The sequence below is a fragment of the Lepisma saccharinum genome, chromosome 14 (genome assembly GCF_977018435.1).
Source record: "Lepisma saccharinum chromosome 14, izLepSacc3.1, whole genome shotgun sequence".
Taxonomy (NCBI): Eukaryota; Metazoa; Arthropoda; class Insecta; order Zygentoma; family Lepismatidae; genus Lepisma; species Lepisma saccharinum.
Window position 1 is genome coordinate 70,599,112 of NC_139242.1, and position 23,951 is coordinate 70,623,062.

Consider the following 23,951-nt stretch of genomic DNA (forward strand, 5'->3'; position numbering starts at 1 on the left):
AACCACACCCCCAGGCCTGTACAAGGCCACCCAGTAACAACCCTCATCCCCCCCCACCACTCACAGTTTTCGACAAGCCTGGCGAAAGAACCATCTATATATATATTTTTTTGTGGCACTGTCAACACACTTTTTTTTCGGGACCTGGCAACACTGCAGGTCATGCTTACTCTTCCTTCTTGTCACCAAGTACTACAACGTCTCTCTACTCCTGAAGATGTGACATACCATCACGAAAATTTGAATTTTTTCTGTGTCCGGTGAGTGTTTCCTCTCTCATCTTTCACTTTTTATATGTATATGTGTATACATAAATAAAACAATTGACATAATGCAAGGTTTCATAATCAAAATTTCTACAAAAATAATTGCCATTTGCAGTGCTTACATTATTTTTATTTCTTTTGGAAATTGTGTCCGATAAATAACCATTTCTTACACGTTCATGTAGCCTTGCCCTCATTCGGAATTGCCCCTATTTCGTTGCGAATAGCTAACTTGAGATCATCAATTGTTGTTCAAATGTTCAATAATGGTCTTTACCTTTTAAGCCATGTAAATCAGACCATAAAAGTTACTCTTTTCACTTGGGGAGTAAAAAGTTGAAAAATTGTCAGACTTTCTATTGTTTTCACTCTGGGAATCCTGCCATACCACATAGACCATATACGTATGTAAACATATCCATCTAATAGATACGGTGGAGCTTCGTTTTATGTTTTTCACAGGATCAATATCTTAAAACTTCAATTGTAGAATTTAAGTGCAGGAAAATTTTAATCCATGAACATAAAATCGGAGTTCCAGTGTATATTGGTTTGAATCAGTATTTTCATAAACAGACACTGTTACCTCTTAAATGTTGTAAGAACTTACAGAGCTTGCTGTGGGTGATGGTGGAGATGAAGAAGTGGCTGAAGTCGGTTCAGAAAACAATTCCCTGGCAGTGGGAGGAGCAGGTGCCGGTCTCTTCTTCTTTGCAGTTCCCCGACCACTCGACAGAATGCTTGACAGGGATGATGCTGAACCATAAGCACTGCCATCTTTTGAGAGGGTTTTACGAGGAGCTGGACTTGGTTGCGATGGCTTTGGAGGCAAGGATTCTCTGAAAAATACCGTTTGCAAAAATCACTTCTCTTCTATGCCCAGCATAATAATTAGGGCTTAGAAGTTGAAGACCTATAAATTGCCCAAAAAAGACTTATAAAAATACCTAAACATATAAAAAAAAGGATCTAAAAACGGGGGGGGGGGAGTATAAATGTGATCCAAATTAATTAATAGCTTCAGTTTTAACCTCACCACCCCCTCCCTCTGCATGGCACCTCCTTATCTGACTTGAGATCTTTGCAGGTGCATGCTGTCTGGTCATATACACCATGCTGAAAGGTTCAAAACAAGAGAAAGTTGCCACTTACAGCCCGACCTTCCAGACAAATTACGTTAAAAGGGACCTTGTACCGTACCTGCTTCAGTCGTCCAAAAATGTTTTTCTCTTGTTTCAGGGATGGTTCAAATATATTTCTTTCTTTCTTTTTTTATTTCTTTACTGCAGAATGGATGTTTAAGAGGTGAAGTTGCAAAAAACAGCAGTTAAGACCTATAAAAAAGGCTAAAAAAGGACCAATAAGCCAAAAAATGCTGAAAAAGGCAAAAAAGGACAAATAAGATCCACCTTTTTCTGGCCTACAATGACCCAAAATGAAGATATATTATGTTGGGCCTCATCTTCTGACACTAGGGGGGGGAGGGAGGGAGGGAGGGAGATGGAGAGGGAGAGGAAGAGAGAGAGAGAGGGGGGGGAGGGGGAGAGGGAGAGGGAGGGAGAGAGAGAGAGAGAGAGAGAGAGAGAGAGAGAGAGAGAGAGAGAGAGAGAGAGAGAGAGAGGATTTTTCCTCGACTTCCAAGCCCTTAATAATAATGTAAAGCGAATTTAAGGATCAAACATAAGTCGACTAAAGGAATGGAGTATCAACTCTCTAATCTAATTTTTCATACTGCCTTGATACTTATCGGTATCAAAATCAGAGAGAGTTTCAAAGGAGAGTTTCAAAGTTTACTTTTTAAATTTAAACATTTGAGAGTATAAAACTCATGTTGGAAGTTTTCAGCACGGCAACATTTCAGACTAGAAAAAGAAATGTGAACAAAATGCACAGTTGCGTAGAACTAAATACTGGAAACCCCATCCCCCTTCTACCTTGAACACATTCAAATGAAACAATTAACAAGATGTTCATTACAAAAGTTTCACAATTGATAAGATCATGAGGTATAGTTAGTTCTGTCTTCTCCTCCATGTACAATAATTTGATTAGCTACAAGCTTTTAAATTTGTCTATGGTAAGTGTCATTACAAGTTTACAGAATAAACATTATTCTATAAAGGATATCCGCAGGTATTTTTTTTTAAGAATATGCAAAAAAAAACAAAAAAACTCATGACTGGAAAAGAAGAATTGTTGGAGAAGTACATTTTGCACTTTAAATATCATTAGCTTAAATTATATAAACTTCCTGATAATGTTTAAGAAATACATCTGAATAACTTAGCCTTGAAACATACCATAAATTCAACCCAGCATTTCTAACAGGTAATTTTTATCTCCAGTGGTTATGCAAATTTTAACAAAATTAAATTGACTGTCCGTAACTTACATGCATCATATTGGTGGCAATTCTAAATTGTACTCACTTATTGGAGCGAGGTAAAGGCACAGGCATTCTGGGGGTATCTGCAGAAGCTTGAGAAGATGCAGTTTTCGACTCGTCCTCCTCGCTGGCAGGTTCTTCACCGTCACTCCAAAAGGGGTTCAGGCTAACCCTTGGGGCTTCAATTCTTCTCCGAGGCGATGCTTCTACAGATTCCGAAGGAATGCTACGACGAGCTGCTGGCTTCGGTGGAGAAGCAAGCTGGTTTTGGGCATCATCATCGTCATCGCTGGAACCAAACGGATTTGTGGTAACTTTAATTTTCTTCCTCTCAACTGTGCCAATTTCATCACTCATTTTTGTCTCTTGTTTTGATGCTGTGGGGTCAGGTTCCGAAGTATCACTCCCGAATGGATTCATATCTTGTGGATATTCCACACTCGCATGCTTCTCTATAGAATCACTCACAGCATCTGTTGGCGAGGGAACACTAATGCTATTTACTTCTTCTTCAACAGGAACATTCTTACTATCTACTTCTTCAACAGAAACATTCTTAACTTCATCTTGAACAATAGAATCTTCAGTGCTTGTAAGTATAGATGTTTCCGATCGTGACTGTGATATCTCAGCCTGCAATTTAACACTTTCTTCTCCGGGGGAAATTGCATTGCTAATAAATGTAGGTGCGTTAAGATGAGAATTAGACTTATCTCCAGAGTCTTCTAGCTTTTCTTCTTTAGTTACTTCACTAATTTGATCAATGTTCTTGCTAGTCTCGTTATCCTCCTTCAAACCATCTGCATCTTCATTACTTATTACTTCCTTTTCGTTCTCTGCATCTTTGACTTGCGCAGGTTTTCTATGCAGCTGCGTCGACTTCCTATTTGAGTAACTCCCTACCACTCCTTTATTATCAATAAGGCCCTTGTCGAACATTTTTAATCTTGATTTAACTAATGACTTCACTTCTTTGGTGCTGCTATTGGAATTAATATTCTCAATGTTCTTGATTGGTTCTTTAGATTTCTCACCACTCACACTAACGGAAGAGGTTTTATTGCTTTCACTATCTACAAAACTAGATTCAACTTCACTTTTTGCACTTGATGTGTCTTTGGATACATTTACACTATTGTCTTTCAGGAAAATATCACTCTTATTTGTGCAATCACTCTCCGGCACACTCACAGTGTCGCTAACTTCACGAGTGTGTGACGGAACCTTGGAGGAGGCATTGGCAACACACGCCTGTTGATCACTTGACTCTGTTGTGGTGTTCAACGGTTCAAAAGACACACTATCTTCATCGCTGAACGTTTCGTCTTCAAGTTGATGGGTAAAGAACGAAGCACGAGCTCTCGAGGCTGAAGACGATATGGTCAGTTCTTTAGGATCGGGCAATCGGAAACTACCTCGCGTACTTTCTATCAAGCTCTCGAAATTGGCACTGTACTCGTCGTCGTCACCATCATCGACCCTCCTAACTTCATCTGACACAGGGGTAGATGCAGGTGTACTCGTCCTATGTTTTGCCAATGCATCCTCCTCATCTGGGCACGTTTCACAACAATAGCTACCATCTTCAGTTTCATAATAGTTTGCTAGACTTAACTGATGCTTGCACCTTGCACACCTAAAACAAGTTCGGTGAAAGAGTCTACCTTCAACTAAGAGTCTTTCGGCTATGAACACAGGTAATTTACACTTGGTGCAAGGCTCCCTCCTCGACTGCTGAGCAGGGAATTGGCGAGCAAACACCTGCAAGGGTAAAACAATGGTATTTTTAACAATTATGCATTATGTTTAGTTATAATATTAATCGTATATTAATTAGGATGCACCAATATGACAATTTCATTGAAATGAAAACTACTAATTTATAGAAAATACAAAACATTTCATGCAGAGCTTAAAGTATTTATCCAATAAGTTAATCAACAAAATTAGTTAAAAATTAGTCTTGATTACTTTTGCCTCATAAAAATATTCAGAAATTTATTTTAAACATAGCACAAAAATTTTGCTTTCCACAAAGTAATTCAAGTAAGTAAGATTTGAAGTATCACATGACCCCCTTCCCATTTAAAAATTTTCAGTTGAATTCAATATGGCAGCCACCAATATGGTGGACACCTGCTTGGAACACACCAATATGGTTGCCTCTAGGGCATCGTTTCTCAACTTAAAGGACACGACCCACTGCTGGGTCCTGAGGGGACATTTGGTGGGTCGCAAAGTCAGGCTTCAAATGTATTTACTGTCTTAAAAAAATTACTTATATTGTTTAAACAATTTAAATCCAGACCATGCTGTACGTCGTCTAAACTCTACATTTCTGTTATTCACGCTCTACCATTGCCTTTTAACGGCATCTCTCTGATGTTTAACTTAAGGGAATCAGATATCTGTTGTTTTCGTTTCGGTCGCAGCAATGCGTTCTTAAGTATGTCACATGCATGTCGACTTAAGGTGTTGCTTGATATTTCTGACCGGTTGCCGAGACCCGTTCTCCACTTCATATTTGTGTGAAAAGGGAATGTTTTCTGTGATTCAAGTGAAAAGGAGGTACTGAAATAGATTTGACCCTCACTCAGATTTACGACTAGAGTAAATTAGTCTTTTAAATTACATGTGTGTAATTTGTTTAAGCAAGCGTAAGAGGGGGCTTATTAAAGTTCTAGCTTTTTGTAAAATCATGATAATAAACTGGGTCCACACACCTACAAGTACAGCCGGCAGCCGACGAGAAGATCGCTGAATGAAGGGAGATGGGGCACAGAGGGAAAGGGAGGGTCAGGTTCATTTGCAGAATTTAGGGGTGGTTGGGGGTGGTCGGGGAGAAGGAAGTCCTGTTTTCTTCTTGGTGGGTCATTGTCAAGCTGAGGAGAAGAGTTCTAGCAGAAGAGTACCTCCCCACGCGAAAGAGTGAAGTCGCCTGGCAGTACGTCACACCTCTTCTGCCAGCGCTCTTCTCGTCGGCTGCCAGCTGTAATTCTGCCAGAGCCCATGCTCATGGGTCCCATGAAGTGTGATATATCCTTCAAGGTGGGTCCCGGACTGAAAAGAGTTTTGAGAACCACTGCTCTCCGTCTAACCTGTTTCTATCATGACCAGGGAACGGATTTATATGTAAATACATATTAATGTATGATACTGAAATCAGTTACATTTTGTATGATCTTTGTGCATCATGACATGGCGAGTCGAAAAATGTAGTTTTTATTTTCCATATTTTAGTTATTTTTACATATTATTTCCACATTTCTAAAGACATACTTCATATTCGCGGAATAACTACGTGTGACCGAAAGAGTTGGGTGAATTTCTTGTGAATAACTGACAAATTTGAAATACACTCCTATTACTTATTGCAATATTGAACGCAGTTTTAGTCAATATAAATCCATTTTAAGAGACAACAGAAGGAAATTCATGTTCGAACACTTATAACAAAATTTTGTTATTCATGGTTAAATGCAAAGAAATTGTGTGTTGTTTTACAATTAATGTCAATGTAAGCATACTGTATTTTGTGTAGCTCGTGTAGTATTTAAAAGGTAAATTTTTACAATTTTAAGTCCATGTTTAACTCCATATTTTGGTGAAAATAACTAAATATGTACTTGCATATTTAGCACATTTTTACTACATATAAATCCGTTCCCTGATCATGACCATTTGTGCCCAGTCTAACTCCTTTACATTTTATAGGTGGTGTTAAGGGACTTTTGAATCAGCCTGTACTTCAAAATTGTAGCAATGCTTTGTTTTAAATTATTTGAAAAGGGAATAACACGTGTTTTACTTTCCAATGTTAAAAGCACATTGAACCAAATGAAATTTTTCTTCACTCGTATTACCAGAGAAGGTGGTGTAAGTGCACCATCCATCGGTCCAACACGTTCGTTCATGGTGTTCAGCTCAGCACAAAAGTCTTACTCTCCTAACCTGGGGGGCTTATTCAGAATTTTTCATTTGAGGGGGTGTATGCTCGTATTTAAGGGGGGTATAAGGGTAGGCTATATTCAAAGGCAAAATGACCGACCATAAATTGGGCATTTGTGAAAAATTTTAGGGTGTATGTGGATAAATCACAGCCTGGGACCAACCATACACAAGAAGAGGCCGTCTGGAAAATGCTCTATAAATTCAGATTTAAAACAAAAAATGTTCGACAATGGCAAGTCTTAAGGCAATTTGGAAAGGGTGTTACATAAAACATACTAGGGTGAGCTTTGTTTCGAGCAGGAATAGCAAGAGCCTCGACTGTTTTTACGGCTTCATTAACATGACATAGCAAGATTTGATTGGATTAGCAAAAATGTAGTTAAAACTTTACCTAGCAAATCAAAGTGAGGGAAAACAAAAAAGCAATTACGTGGGGTGAATTAATAAAATATGAAAGCACAGGATGTAATAACGAAAAAAATGGGATGTACATAATAAAACCACTTAAAAATCACATAAATACTGTATATATATAACCCAGTGGCGTGCCCAAGGGGGGTTGGCCCAGTATTCCTAAAAAAAACATGAAACACAGGAAAATATGACAAAATAAGGGTTGACTACTAAAAAAAAGTCTAGGTACCCCTCTCCCCCATTTGAAAATCCTGGGCACGCCACTGGTGTAACCAAATAATAATATAGTGTCGTGAAAACACAACAAACCCCGTTGCTGTTCCGCAAATATTTTGTTTTCCGCTCAATAGATGTCGCTAGTGATCTGTGAACCGACGCAACCGCCCTCCCACACACACCACTTCTCCATCTGACTTCCCCTCCCTTCCCCTCGTTCTCCTTACCATTCTGGGCTCTCGATTGTGAGCATTCCGGTTGCCTTACGAGGTTCAGCACGTGACATGGGAGGAAAGAACAAAACGTTGAAGGAAAACAAAACAAGAACGGAACACCAACAAATAATAACCAAACAAAAGCAGGAAAAAATAAAGCAAAAACAAATAAACTTGTAAAAAAGAAACAAACAAAGCAATTACCTTCTAGCAGAATATTTCAGGTTTATACTGTCCCATAATGTCCAAGCTTTCTTCCTAAGGAAACAGAAAACAGTGTGGGGTTACTCACGGTAGAATGTTTCTATTAAGAAAAACTATCTTAAATTGTGTTAGCATGAAGTGGACTTGTAATTACGTGTTCACAACTTGAACATATTTACAGGTTGAGCACTGCGTCATGTACATGTAAACACAATCATTCAAGATTGGTTGGTAAAGGAAAGGTTGTGCGCTAAACTGTAATGCAAATACCATATGCTTACGGCTAAATGACGCATCGTGGATTTTCCACCAGTTAGGCTGCATCATCATTAACATACCAGATTTTCTTACCTTGACCTATATTACACAAACCTGTTTTATCGATGGATGGTTCGAAATTACATCTCGTTTATCATTTTATACTTATTAATTTACACGTCTAATATGATTGGAGTCGAAAAGAGTAAAAATCAGGATAAAATGTACACTTTCATTTCAATTCTGTCAAAATACTCGCTAGTAGTCAAAGAGAATGGTGAGGGTGATTTGAGTAGTAACTTATCTACACAGCCATGACTGTATATTTACAGAAATGATGGTTGGGGTTTAACCTAGCAGCGCTGGGATGGTGCAATTTAATTGTTACTATTTATTTGCTAGTAATACTTTTCAAATATAACCAATAAAATTTTCCCTCCAAACAATTTGGATCTAAATGTTGGCCTGATGTAGTCACCGACAATAAATACGGGACACCTAGATCCTGAAATACTCGCTTCCCAGCAAGGCGTTATATGTGATGTCTTGCGGGGAAGCGAGTACTTCAGGATCTAGGTGTCCCATATTTATTGCCGGTGACTGTACATTAATTAAACTAAACACAACACTATTATATTTGCATTTAACTTCGTTTAAAGTTTGGTAATTTTAAAACTCTACTTTGTGTGTGTGTACGCGCGCGTGATATTAATATAACCCCATAACCTTTTTAACAGACGTAGTGTTTTGACTAATTTTGAGATGCTTCTTTGATTATACAATTAGTGCAAAATGGCAATGATTTCGAAGCAGTTAAACTCTTCCCTCATGTACACAGCCCCGACAAACTATTTTTTTTAGCGTACGTCCATTTTTATGATCATTTTGGCACTAAATATTTATTTACACTTCTCTAAAAATGACCTTGCACACTCCCAGATGGAAAATTCTGGATGGTTCCCTGACAGTACATCTTAGGTTACGTATCGCAGTTGTAAGTGGATCTTTAAGCCGATCAAGCAAAGATGTACCTTATTAAAATATTAGTAAAGGTGTTTCGGCCCCTCTAGAGACGAAATATTCTCTCTTCGGCCTGTGTTTTCGCCAATTATATCAATATTTTGGCATTTCATTTTTTCGTAACCAACTTTTCTTCTTTCCGCCATATTTTGTCCAGATTTTTGCCCGAAAGCAGACATGAGTCAAACCACAAACAACTTCTATCAATACCGTGCATAACAGTACCATACCCCTTATCTCGCTGCTTGCGACATTTCGTGCGGGTAAAAACCACCAGGTTTACCGAAATAACTGCCTGCAAGAACCACGGAATGACGTCACAAGATTTATGTGACTGTCCATTTTTTCCGCATTTCTCACGACAAGCGCATGGGCACGAAAAGCAGCAGCCTTGGAATCACGGCATTTGCCACATCAAGGCATCTATTCTGCCCCTTGATCGATCTACAAAACTTTGTGCTGGAGCACCACTCGTGCCATGAGAAAAGTATGAGTTCGCCAGCCTGATACGCCCACGTTCCAAGGTCACGTGACTACAGTACCAAGAGAGCAAAGAAAAGATTATACCGAAGCCCCCCTGCGCCAGATTTATTGTTGACTGTTTTTTTATACGTACTGCATCATCTCAATGAATCTCATCTTTGCTCGAAATTATTGATTCATTTGGTGGTTTAAGTCCACTTTGTGCACAGTAAGGCTAATCGGGATTCGACCTACAGCTTAAAGTGGGATCCGAACCACTATGTACCTCCACCGAGTACCCCTTGATTACAAGGCAATGACGCATACCACTTTGCTCGAAATTAAAAGTGATTGTGCACACGCAATGACCTGCAAGGTTCAAACTTGAAATAACCAGTTTTGGCTTCTAAATATGACAGTAAAAAATAATTAGATCAATATATTCAGGTGTTCTTTACTCAGGTTCGAAACCTTGTTACCATGTTTAATAAAACACTCAAAATGCTGACAAAGACATAATTTACAGTCAAATACACACATTATAAATGTGACGTTTCAATCTTATAACAAGGTTATAACAAAATTCAAAATCAGGTTCGAAGGTTTGCTTCCCAAAACGAACTGCTTTGGCATTCTCAATGTATTAAATGAATTAATCCTCTTCTGATTTATAGTGTAGCACATATGTTTGTGAAATGTATGTGTGCAGGTAAAGCAAGTGAACTACCCGTTTTTCATGCAGCCAATGTTGAAATAAATGGGGAAACTTTTCTTAGGGAGAAATAGTACAGTAGTAAGGATAGCGGGAAGTTACGGACAATGCTCGTGAAAGAACTCAATGACTAAATGCTGGTTGTTACTTCTGCCTACTCCATTTCATAAAAAAAAAATCATCACCATTCAATTTTCACGAAACTTGTTTAACAGTAACGTGTACAAAATCAAAAGATTCGTTAAAGTTTGTTTTAAAACGAACAGATTTTCACAACGTCAAAAGATGTAAAGGTGTAAAACTGTTCATTTGAACACTTTGATGGTTGAGGCCTCGTTTCAACGCTGCGAGCTATCGAAAAGTGGTATTTTACTTTTTTCATATGCAATCCCGTGGGACATTCACGATTGCATAAACAGGCTTGTCTACCACCTTTGGCTAATCACGGCGATGCGAATGAATGATGAGTGGATTTAATCTATGCGGGCAGTCACAAGAGAACACCAGTGCCGGGACTCGAACTCGGTACATTTGGTGGCGAGATCGTAATCGAGGCAAGGATGCACAGAAATGGCAAAAGAGGAATAAGAGAAAGGTAGACAACGCGCGAAGAAGAGAAACTTAATTCTCTATTTCGTCTCTACTAGAAATTTGACCAAACTCTCTTAACAGGTGGAAATGGAAGTAGCCTATTTGCACAGTGGCCTATATATTCCCGCACGCCTAGCAACGGTGTAGTCAGGATCAGGAAGTAGCCAAGTGAAGTAGAAAGGAAGCGCAACTGGGCTCCCAATGAGGACGCTTAAGGCGTCAGCGTGCCTTTTGTGACAGTGTAGATGCTACAATTCGCCTCATTGTGCCCTGCCGCATATGCATGCCGTCCACGAAAGGATCTTTTTTACACTTTTTTTTGGCATGCGTTCTCGGCTCTCTTTCTAACATCGCCTACGTGTCCTTACACGATCTTGTTAGCCACTTAGAGAGCCATACACAACGCGAATGAGCAATGAAGGAAGTCACACCAGACGATATTCGCGTCGAGTCCAAGTACCATTCAGCAACAAGAACAAAATTTTATTTTCTGACAAGTCCTTTTATCCTACGTCACATATCAGGATGTATGTGGTAAATTAACAAACGAATATCAAATATTTATTGTATTTTTTAAGTTACAAAATGAAAGAAACCACAATATGTTGAAATTCGTACTCTTAAAGAGTACCGTAGTTGTAGTTGTGTACATTTCTTTGTACACAATACTGACTCACAGTTAAATGCATTTTGATGGCCTCAGTAAGACAGTTTGGCAAAGTTTGTTTTCGTCCATTTTATTCTTGCATAGACTACCTGAGATTAGATTTACAGTTTAAAGTGCGATATGCACCATTGAAATATGATGAGTTAAATTATGTGCGATTTAGCAACACTGCTTGCTTATACTAAAATCAACGTATTATGAAGTGTGTTCAGTACATATTTGTTCCCTTTTGTTTGCGAGAGCATTTCAACATGGCTGTTCCACGGTGAGTTTGAAGAGTTTCCTTGTTTGCTTTAAGTTCAGTTTATGCACAGATAGGCTAATCGGAATTGTGCCTACAGTTTTCAAAGTGGGATACGAACCAACAAAGAAGATCAGAGATAGGATCGTTCTCTTTGTAAGCGTAAGCTGTTTCCTGTGCCGAAATTAACAGTGTTAGTGCAAAATGGTGATAGTGCGTTGAGTGGATAATTGAAGAGCAGGACGACAACCCACGTCAACTTCCGGTGATGACGATGAACGGAACACAGTATTCCGTTCAGTCTTGACAGCCAGCCTTTAATCAGAAATCTGTATTGCGTAATGTATGTTGGTGTACGAGCCACAGCCTTATGCAGGAAGCTCCGAGTAATGTCTCGTCTATTTCAACGTATCTGGAAATTCTAGCATGTTCGGGGAAAAAGCACTTAAGAAATGCATTTTACAGCAGACATTTTTTAAATGTTTCTTCTTGCAATAGCAAACATGACAGACATGACACACACGATAGATCGTCACTCTTTAGAATTTTTACACATGCCCAATAAAAATTTTAAAAAAAAATTATATTAAATCTAAAAGAATATCTGATAAAAACGGAAGGTAACCAAAAATTACAGTTGTGACTTATGTTTTCTTTTCCGGAACACACTAGAATTTCCATACGAACTCTTCTTACAGACCATTGGAGTGTAACAATGTGTTTACTAAATATCGAAGGTTTTGCCATCCTATATTCTTAGGTCGCATCGGAAAAATTGAACGCCATATTATCATTTTAAAAAACCGCTGGTGTACCCCCCCTTCCCCTACTTGTATCTAGCAAGGCCAGGGTGCAATTGCTGCCAGCAAAAACCAGGAACCTCCAGCGCCATTGTGTGTGGAGTCACGCAACCAGGAGACTCCAATTCACAGTGAGGCGTCGTGTCGAACATGCCGTACAAGATGGAAAAGCTATATATTTTTTCTCATCCACGATTCTTTCGGGCTGTTTCATAAAGAAGCTTCGTGTACGCCATTCACGCAGGCAACGACCGAGAAGAAAGGCAGGAACTATGCACCTGTTAATTCTTCTATGCCTTGGGAAAATCTCGGTGGTTGATTGAATTGGTTGGGTTTGATGGTTACCGGATGAGGTTCCAAGATTTGAGCGGATCGCATATTTTCATAATGCCATTGTCATCACGCGAACAAAACAAGGAAATCTCCCATCATATTCATAACTTTCCATCTTGACAGATATGACCATGGCGCTATTTTTGTAGCTTTTCCCGCAGCAACTTGTAGCTGGCATGGCAATTACAATTATACAATTAGAGGTAACTAATCATTGGGTACTTTGGGGCAGCAGGAACTAAATGCACCCCTACATGTGTTGTCTGCAGTTAATACACGGTGATTGGGTTCGAAAACGGGGGGGGGGGGGACAATTTACTTTCCTTTGGCAGATAAGGTTTAGCACAGTGTGCGGGCCAATGTGGCCAAAAGTGCCCCTCCATGCCCTCCTAACGTCGCCACTGTACACATACTACGTTCATGGACAGAGTTCGTAAATAAAGAATTACAGACACAGTAGCAAGTTCAATCCTTTATAATGGTGAAGTGCCAAGTTTAAGAACTTCAAGTTATTTCTCAAGACGATTCAAATTAGCACACAACGTTGGCAGGAACAGTGATATTAGTTTCCAACGAGCAAAGGCGAAATCAAGGACTACGAAGGGTTTGAGGGGTGACCCTTTCAGAAATTATCCAAATGTCAACCTCTCTTCCAGTCAGCCGGGACTGCATTTTTCAGGCTAACAAGGCTCTGGCGCCTGCACATGAAGACAGAACAATCTTCTGTAATAAGTGTGTGGTGTCGTCCATACGTGTTTACGATTGTATCTTCATCTATTTCATAATATCATCATTCATCAGCATCGACGCGATTAGCCAAAAGGAAATTAAAGCTACGTAAAATAAACTAATTCAATCAATAAAGGGCTACGAAATGACACTTAGTGGCTATATAATAGTTATGTGAACAAAATAATAAAAGTAACTTGGTTATATATTATGAGTTTGCAACACTGCAGTCCGTATAAACGGTCAACATGAGGCTTTGCATTCATTCTCATATTACTCCGAATGGCAACCTTTGCGTAAATTTGACTGCACCTGGCAATACTGTAAATTTCCTGAAGTAGCTGATGTGATTAGCAGCGGAAAATCAATGTTGACAGTTCCTTGCTATAAGAGAAAGCGATTTCACTAAAACACAAAACAAAATGCTTGACTAAGATTTAACGTTTCCTTAAGTGAAACAAAAACGGTGATCTAGGACTATATCTACTTGACTATGTTAAAATCTAGCCTAAAGCACATGGGTAATATTGCATTACAGTTTAGCACAGATTAATGACACGGTTACCTGCATCAGAGTTACGTCCGGTATGTGACTAATCTATGGATACATTGCGGAAATTCACATTCACACAATGTTGTAAAACTACAGAAACTGTGGACAGAGATGGGTGTAAAAGGCGGTTTCTGTAAACTGTAGATGTACGTCATTATAAATCTACAACATGCAGAGTTTCGTTTGTCAATGTACACTTGTCTTTGGTAGAAAAGGTTTGTATTTTCAAAAATATATATCGTACCTGTACCCACACTGCTTTCTTGCTATGGCAAGAAAGCTGGGCAATACAGAGGACAGAACCCAGGAAAGTTAGTTAAGTAGAGGGAGAGAGAGCAAGCAAAGTTGTTGAAGAAGACAGGTTGAGAAAGAACTGCCAAGGGCAGACGAGAACGCAAGATTCAGCCAGTTTCCACCACCCTTAGCGAAACTCCTTATCTCGCCCTTTGATCAGAAGATACAATTACTCTAGCATGCAAACTAACTACTCTGAAACCCGCTCAAAATATTTTTCTCACGCACCTACAAGCATGCATACAAGGTAAAACCATTAAAAAAAATGAAGAGCTAAGTTCGTGATGAACCGGTTCGTTAAACCGAATCTGAAGAACGGATCATTTGATTTGGAGAAACCAAAAACTTTTTTCATGTACCTTTTTGAGGCCCTATAGGAGATGCCAACTACGAAGGCGGTTGAGCATTTTGCCATGCACGCTGTTGCCAAACCGAACGTTACAGGAAGTACTGAATACTGTCGTCTGATATTTTGTGTATTTCGCTGGCTTAGTGTGGACTGCCAGGCTGTAGCCCAGTGAATTACAACAACACAAACGGTGGGCAAACTGACCTAAGAGTTGTGGGAGAGAAGAATTGGCAATAGGAGTCGGTCACTATTCGTTGGATTTTCGCGCGTTCTGTTGGAACTTTTCTGCTAACCGCCTTCATATTCCGTGTTCTCTTTAGTTGAAATTCACCCTGAAGGCACAGAAATCTGGGTACATTTCTGTTGCTTTTTCTCAATCGTTTTGTAAACTTTGTGTTATATTGTTGATTGATAGAAAGAGAAAGTAGTTCATTCTTGTTTCATGTCAACAACAATTCTCGCAGTCTGTTTTCTCTCGATTTCCGATCTGCTGGAGACGGCTGTAGTCTTCGATCTCTTCGGTGAGCACTGGCTTGGTGGAAGGATAAACAATCTCGGCTGATTATATTTGAATTGTTGACTTAGTCCACTTTATGCATTGATAGGCTAATCTAGACTGGATCTACAGTTTAAAGTGGGATCCGAAACACTATTGAAATGTCTCTCCACCGGGTATCGAACCTGGGATCTCGGCTAATCCGACACAAGCCACGATAGTATATGTTTTTGTGGGCTCCTATTTCAATATACAATGTAGAATGGATCATTCTTAGGTGTTGGTTCAATTCAAGTGTTTAAAACAGATATGTTTTGATAAAACAGAACACAAAAGATCCATAACAACATATCTAACTTTCATTCGACCTAGTAGCAATGCATTCAAATAGTGGTTTCAAATATATCTTGTATGTGAAAGGATATCCTATTATTCCCAATCTTAACCCGCAATATATTCGACTATCGGGAGAAAATTTCCAATGCTCGTTCTACATTTTCTCTGGCAAAGTTTGTTACTTTTATACGCAGTTGTAATGTATTTTATTTATTGTTTTAATTAATTATTTGTGCCATTTGTATTTATTATTTTATTTTACATTTTGAAGCCAAGCAGTTTCAAATAACTACACTTTTCCCAGAACCCTGTTCTTATGGCCGAGCTGAACCTTTGGCCTGTGCCAGCGAGGACGTGTTCGAACATTCCACTTCTTCCGAGAAACTTCTACGATATTTCAAATTCTGAGAAATTACATCTATTTGAAATTCCTTCTAGAGCGTTTAAGCGAATCTTCGTGTAGGTTGTTTTCACTGTTGCCTAGATGTCAGCAATAGTTTCGAAGTATTAGAGTTCCTAGATGTATGATCTGACGTCACAGTCAAACATCGAGGGAGTCTATGTAGCACCGTAGGCCTATTGTAAGGGGAATTTCCTACTCCATGTAAATAACAAAATGAATTAATCTGAAATTTAATAGTGTTTTTAATTGCGTTAAAGTTTAAATGTTTGTGAATGCATATAATATGCATATTTCACGAACAAAAATAATTAGATCTGTAGCCTGTATGTTTCAGACACAACTTCATAATTCTATGAAATCAGTTAATTATGAATATTTTAATTCAATCTCATGTCTAGAACCTTAAAATTTGTGTGTGAAATGCCACACACGCGACGATGGAATGTCCTATCACACACATGGTACAAAAGTAGGTTGTCAGTCTTTAATTATTGTATTTTACATTGAGTGGTAGCATTGAGTGGCCCCCCACGATCCCCAGATTTTAAGCCCATGGATTTACATAATGTCACTGCTAAAATAAATGGCATGGAATATGTCAACTGAACTCTCCACCTACGTTTGCACCACCCTGTATATATATAAAACAGCGAAAGCAACCCACACGAAGATTCACGTGATTGCTCCACAATGAATTCCAACAGACGTAATTTTTCAGAATTGGAAAATCGCAGCAGTTTCTCGAAAAGATAAAAATTTCCGAACGTATCTTTTCACCGGCCAAACATCAAGCGGCACTTTATGCTTACAACCTAGAATAGCCACGTGTCCCTCAGCCCCCTTCCTGTCACGCCACCACACCGGAAGCTGCAAAGCAACATGCTTGCATGCAGAAAGGCAACTCATGCTCATCAGACCTCATAGTGGCGGATCTTCCGCTGGGTCCAGTCCTTCATCCTCTCCCTCAGGACTCTCCGATGGTGCAGGGACGTCGCCCACTTCCGGCAGAGCATCCCGACGCGCCACACCAGGTACAGCACCAAGAAGACGGCGCCGGAAACGAACATCTCCCGGAAGAAGCGATCCCAGAGGGCTCGAGCCACGGACTGCATGGTGGACTGGCATGCCGCCCCGTCGGCCACTGCACACGCATCGAGACTGGACAGGCCGAGTGGGGAGGCTCATTGTGCGAGTCGTGTGTAATTATGACGATCTCAAAAAGATTCCGACCTCCAGGGTCGGACATCAAGCTAGGGCAGTGGTGCCAATGCAGTCGTTAGTTACCACAATTATGTTCAAGACCTACTCAGTGTGGCTACTCTTGAGACCAAGCCATAATTCCAAGTTTTCAAGGTGAAATTTTTAAAATTTCAAGCCAGACTAAAAATTGAATAACGTACTACAATGAAGTTTTTCTTATAGGCCTACATTTTGGTACTATGTGCTACAGAAATAGCAATACTGTGACGTTTTTAGCAATTTGCTAAAACTATGATGCCATATTGTTGTGCTTTCTAACGTGCGGAAAAGTATACGTGACAAAATCATATGAAGTCACTTGGGAAATAAATTCTGTTTAACTAAGAGAGTTCTAAATTAAATCACGATACTTCTCTTGTAGTGCAAATTGTATTTCCAGTTAAATTTCAACGGCTATGTGATAATATGTACCACATTTCTTCCCAAAAATGCCTCTCGTTTTAAGAAACCTATCTATTCTAATACATTACGAAAAAACTAGATTTACTAAGCATTCAGAACACTAACTGAATTCCGATAACTTTTTTCTAGATATTTGTGGCGGTTACGAGGCGCTCTAAGCTATTGTTTTCTATCGTAACCCTATACAGAGACTTCCAAGACCTGGCCCAAGTAGACGTTTGAATCCCCAACAAGAGTGGATTGGCTAGGACTAATAAAAATACAGAGAATAAAGCAAGCAACAAACAAATAGCATTACATCCACACCCGCATGCAAGGTTACAGAAAACGAAGAGGATTAATGTAGTGTATATTAAAAAAGGATACCACACATACTGTCACAAAAGGCACAAAAGAAAGTTAATAAAAAAGAGCAAACAAAAACAAAATATAAAAATTCACAATCAAAAACAAAATATAAAAATTCACAATCAAAAACAAAAAAAATACTGTATGATGAAACACAATAGTGTAAGGCAAAAACATTGTTTAGAACCTCTGAACATGTAAGACATAACAAACTCAACGTTAGTGTTATACAGGGCACAAATACACGAATAAAAATGACATTTGGTGCAGACAGGCAGTGAAGGGTAAAAATTAAAATCCAATTCTAGTCAAAACTCAAAATTAGCTTTTTTATTTATGTATCTTGCTAATTTAACTCGTTTAACCGGTGCAGAGTACCACAGCAGAGAGAGCATGGAAAAATAATATTTAAGAAAAATGCATATCATCAACTTTTGTCAGTATTCACACTATACCAGAGGTTTTCTATGCGAGAATGGAAAGCTTACGTGATCACAAGTCGCCAATTAAAATAATGCAAGTACATTATACGAAAAATGACGTCTTTACTAAATTTATACTTAAAGCCTGCTGATCAGATTAGTTTCAACTTTCCATTTGCCGTTATACAACTGCACTGTTTTTATTATTATTCCTCTGCCGTTACAATGCCATTAGAGAAGTATCTTCAATTTTGTTACCGGTTGTCGTCAAAAAAGAAAAAAAATCACTTTCTAAAGGTTCTACTTATAGCTTTAGTATGCAAAATAGGAATAATGTGGAACGTTGGCATTTCCGAAGCGGCAGTAAAGGACCGGGCACACATGAAGTGAAAGCCATTCCCACTTTGCCATTTCTCCACGTTATTGCCTGTTGGTGATAAGACTGCCGCTTCGTGGCTGCTTGACATATCAGCTCACGTTCTCTCTCGGAGAGTCCACAGTCACGTCCACCATTTTCTCCAAATGACACCAGGATGCTCTTTCCAGAAACTAAAAGAATCGTGCTTTGTTCACGATTTCTCCCACTGAAGAACATTTAACTCGAAACTGGAGCATCGTGTGTTATTTTATTGAACCGTTATCTACTGCTTCACCAACAAACTGGATTATTCACTGAAAGCTGGATTGTATGTACTCCGGATCCTAAACAGGCTACATAATTAACTCTTACAATGTGTTTAAAGAGGGGCAACTTGTTTCTAGTCATTCATTTCGTGATCGTGGATCGAACCTTGAAATTCATTACCCATCAAACAATAATAAATAAAGAGAGATATTAGTTTCATTAGAACTTATGCAAATACGGGGCCGGTCTAATATATTTATTATGGGGTAGTCAATCTTTCTGCAGGCAGCGCAATGCCAACGTTTCTTCCACGTAGTACACACTGGATCGCATTTTGCAGGCTAGCGAGGCTCTGTCGTCTGGAGTCGCACCCAGTAAAATCCTCTGGAGTCTTGTGTTGTGCCCTGTTCATGCGTGCTTGTGACTGTCCTTTCATTAATCTTATCATCATTCATCTTATCTTCGCGAGTAGTCAAAAGTGGCAGAAAAGTGAAGTAAAAAAAATTAACCAATAAATACACTTATTGTATTGTATTGTAGTTCTTTTAGGTCGCTGTCCTGTTCTCTCTAGGATATCTGAGGCGATGAGCATGAATAGAATGAAATACGCGAAAAAACCATCACAATCAAACACGTGCATTCCTTACCCAGGATTCGAACTAAGGTCCAATTTATTATCTGAAAATACACACACTTGACGTCAACCATCACATCATCTCTAACCTGCAGGTATAATGTCTATACTCAAGTGGATTAAAACTGCCTGTCTGCATTTCGCTACAAAAGGAAACAGAAAAACCCTTGCTCACTTTGCTAGGTGGGGACTCGGACGTCGGCGTCTTGACTACCCTGTCACTAGACACACGCTTGGAAGGCGATTTTCGTGGGGAATCTGGAAAAGAAAAAAAATATGTTATATGAACTGTCATTCTGTAAAAGATTAAGCATGGCATACATCAAGTATATATTATTTCCACGACGCCAGACACGTTATGCAATCCCGGTTAACTAAACTGTACGGTTGGGAAGTAAGCCTCCAGGATACTTATGGAATTCATCCTGAAAAAACCTGCCACGTTATTCCAAGACTACACAACTGGGTGCGAACCAAGCGTTTTAAATCATGCTCGAAAGTGTTACTTGGCTCGTCTCCAACTGCAGCCTCTTGGAATATGTGTGACTGTCGCGTCCAAAGATGGGTGTTGGAAATATTTCACAATTTTTTTACAATGCCAACAAAAACATATTCACTCTCCGACCGAAAGAAATATTAGTGGCAATAATGCTTCTGTGCTGCGTGGTTTTATATATACAGGATAAACTTGCCGGGTTCTAGACGCGGTCTGGGAGATCCTTTGTGAGGGTCCGAAAAACTTCATCTACTCTTCATTCTTCATATCGTCCCGATTAGCCTGAAGAGACAAAAACGACGAAACACGAGAAATACAAAGAAAAATAATAACACGTAGGCCTCCGATCTATGAGGCCACGTAACAGCAACAATCTAATGGTGCTGATATTACTTGTAGTTTTTAGTTTGTTACTGAAATTTGAATTCCAATAGCTAATATCGAAGCTCCTCAAATCAGTCTCTCGTTATGGATATAATCCACGCTCAACTAACCGTCCGTTGAACAATTACTTTACGTTCGCTTTCCAGCATGTCTCGCCGATGCTTGCCTGTCGCACTCTCTCTCTCTGGCCATACCAACTCGAAAGAGTGAGAAAAGTTTGACCTTGAGAAAGATTAAATGGTTCTCTTCCTCGTTGGTGCATAAGAAAATGGACAAACACGGCACGTCCCGAGTAAAATTTATGACTGTGGTCACTTGAACATACACAGAGGGAGCCGTTCCTGCTTTTACTGTTTCATTTGCTCCAATTAACAGGGTTGCCAATTCACCGAATTGTTCTCAACATTTAGAGTTCAGCGAGATCCAGATTATTTTTTTCTGTGAGTGGTTGCCAAGTCACAATTATTATGTTTTTATTAGTGTTCCATGGACCTGTACGTGATTTAGGCTCGAACCACTGTTATTCTAAAATTGAAAGATAGCTGTGTATTAACGATCCTTCGTGCAAATTTACAGTGTGTCCCGCTAAAAATTATCCTATTTTTAAAGTCTTATTGCAGGGAAACCAATGGCGTATTTAAGGGGTTCAACGGGTCCAACCCCCCCCCCCCTTTGGTTTAGTAAAATTACCAGATTACCTGTTCTATCCGCTATGCGCAGAGACTTGTTCGTAAAAAATTCTTCAGACTAATTTTGTTGTCATAAATTACAAGCGTATAGAACGGCATACGGATGGGAAAGAAATTAATTCCACACACCAGATGAGACTGCAAAGCAAATGTCTGCAATTTCCTGATAGTTTCGGAATTTCTCTGGAAAATAATTAGAGATAAAGTTCCCACACAATGTGTGATGTAAATGACAATTTACACCCCCCGCTTTCTCACAAGCTACCGGTCAGTAGTGTCCCGGATTTTCACTTATGAAATATAGGAACCCTAATTGAACCAAAAGTCGAACAGCCCCCACCCCCTTACGTGAGCTATATATACGCCCATGAGGGTAACTAATGCGTTTGGAGTTAGAGAGATGCATCATGAATTTAAGTAACGATGAGACCAAAGAAGTCATGACGTTTGTTCTTGGAAGCTGCAGCCACTGAACTCGTAACTGTAATGTAATTTAACAGTAAGAGAAAGGTCGCTATTCAGAGCCGAGGAAAATTAACTACGTAGGAAGAAAATTTGGTCAGAGTCATCTCTCGGCAGACGGCTGAACTCGTAGGACTTGCAGAATGCTATTTTAGCATAATATTTTATAGATATTTTGCGATTTTTCAAAATGCATGTCAATGTTTGGAATGAAATATCGTAACAATGGGCCACTCAATTTGAATAAAACAACAGTAGATTTATTCAGAAAGGATGCAAAAAAGACTAGAAAAGCTTAATTTTTACATTAACTTAGAATAAATCTTTACACGTTTTTTCAAATATTGAGATATTTGACAGCGAATAACTATTAAAATAGAGCAGTGATCAAAAAGTTTAAACATTCACTGTTAAGGTTCATCCTTTCTAATCAATTTACAACAAAATTGAATTAAATGCATGACATGAAGGAACCCCTGTTTTCTGTTCTCCGCGCTGGCCATGATAAGAGAGTCTTAATACACTACGGGGCTCCGTTAATGGGGTGGCAACTTTTGAAGTCAGTTACTCAGCAGCATGTCCTAGGTGGTGGAAACACGACAGCTTCAATGCAATAATGCAAAAATTTCATAATTTGCAAACGGAGTCAAAAGTGTATATGTAATGATCCTGCCATCTATCCGTGACTCGGAAAATGCCACAGAGCACCTAGTTACAAACTCTCTGTGCCGTCAAAGAAGCATAAGTAATGAATTAGTTCCTCTTGCTATTTTAACACCAGCCACATTACTTTAAGAGTGGTAGTGTAACGTAAGTGTTACGTTACTGGAATAGATAAACATTTGTAATGAAAACGTGTTACTCTTTAATAGAAACTGTCTTTACGTTTCCCTTATGTAAACTAGCCATTTTTTTTAACCGAACAAAATCTTATTTCTTATACACTTTTACTTTCCTCAGACACCAAATAGCTTCGTTATCAACAAAGATGTAAGCATACACATGTGTATTCGAGGAGTAGTATATATATGTATGATCCAGTTGAAATTTCTTCTCTCACCACCTGTGTGACAAAGTTTGTTACTTTTCCACATTTCTGATTAGTTTAATGGTAGAATGCAAAATCTGGTGAATTTTAAGAGAGAAACAACACCTTGTATTATTGTCCCTAATGCAGACTAGAATATTTCTTCCGAAACAACCCCCAAAAGAATATTACACAAACACCTGGCAACCTTGTTTAATTTGCTTAAGCTGCATTGGATTCGTAGCATCAACATACGAGTTTGCAGTGTTGCCGGGTGCTCATAAAATTACACACAAAACTTAATTTAGCCATAAGGTTTGCATGAATTTTGGATCACTCTGTAGCCACCTGACTTTGATGATGCAAAATGAGATGGAAACCCTGACGCGGTCAGAGCATAGAACAGAAGCAGCGAAGGCGATCGGGGGTCTGCATCCGCACTTTTATTGGGGCAGTCACGAACCAGGAAGCCGAGGCGTTTATCTGTGCGAGTGACGTGGGTGGGGCGTGGCCCCCATCAATAGGGCGAGGTCGATCTCTTCAACCGGAGACCCATCATTTCCAAATTTGAAGATTCGTGTGGGGGAAAAATGCGCTGGAGTCTGTGATGAGCGCATTCTCTTACGTGTTCCCAATCTATTCACCGCGTCCATTATTTAAGTCCTCATCCTCCTCCGCACAGATACGAGCAAAACAGAGGTGGATGCCGACACACGTAAACCCGCATTTACGGACGAAGCTTGCGTGGTACACATGGAGTTACGTTTTCACTCAATAAGCAGAAACAAACGCCCTGGCGCTTTTAGATGTTCCCGGTCCCCCTGAGAAAGAGTTAATGTAATTAGAATGGTGAAATTTTAGCATATTTTGTATAAAAAAAAGAAGATTTTTGTGACATACAGGCCGTAGGTTACAGAAAAAGAACTGTTCATCAACAAAGTGATAGGCTAGATGTTTATTGAAAGGAAGGAAGGCGAATCCAGTTTCTACCTAAATAGTAGACTCAAGTGTGAACTTCTATACAACGTCAAAGTATCTTCAATTCCATGTGAATTTTATGATTTGTAAAGTGTAGTAGTAAATAATAATAGCAACAATAAAAATAACAATAGCAATAATAATAATAGTAAAACGTTTCTATGACTCTGCCCCCCCCCACCCCAAGAAAAAGTTCACAGTAAATTCTCGAATTCGATTTGCGAGAACCTAATTACCAACCAATCCGTAAGGGTTCGTAGTAAGCGGAGATGACACGATTTTGTTTACTTACGAACGCCTATTGTATAAATATAAAATTCACAAATAT

The 23,951-nt window shown here is 39.2% G+C and overlaps 1 protein-coding gene across 4 annotated transcripts in view; it reads right to left on the reverse strand.

Moving 5' to 3' along the window:
* The window catches only part of MICAL-like (protein), a 269,708-nt gene that overhangs the window by 22,955 nt on the left and 222,802 nt on the right, over positions 1-23,951 (reverse strand). For all 4 annotated transcript variants that reach the window (XM_083135879.1, XM_083135880.1, XM_083135878.1 and 1 more), the window contains 3 exons: positions 19,763-19,845; positions 2,696-4,413; positions 877-1,105 (listed from right to left, as the gene is read on the reverse strand). In XM_083135879.1, the coding sequence (XP_082992005.1) occupies positions 877-1,105; positions 2,696-4,413; positions 19,763-19,845 (2,030 nt within the window). The remainder of the gene's footprint in view (positions 1-876; positions 1,106-2,695; positions 4,414-19,762; positions 19,846-23,951) is intronic.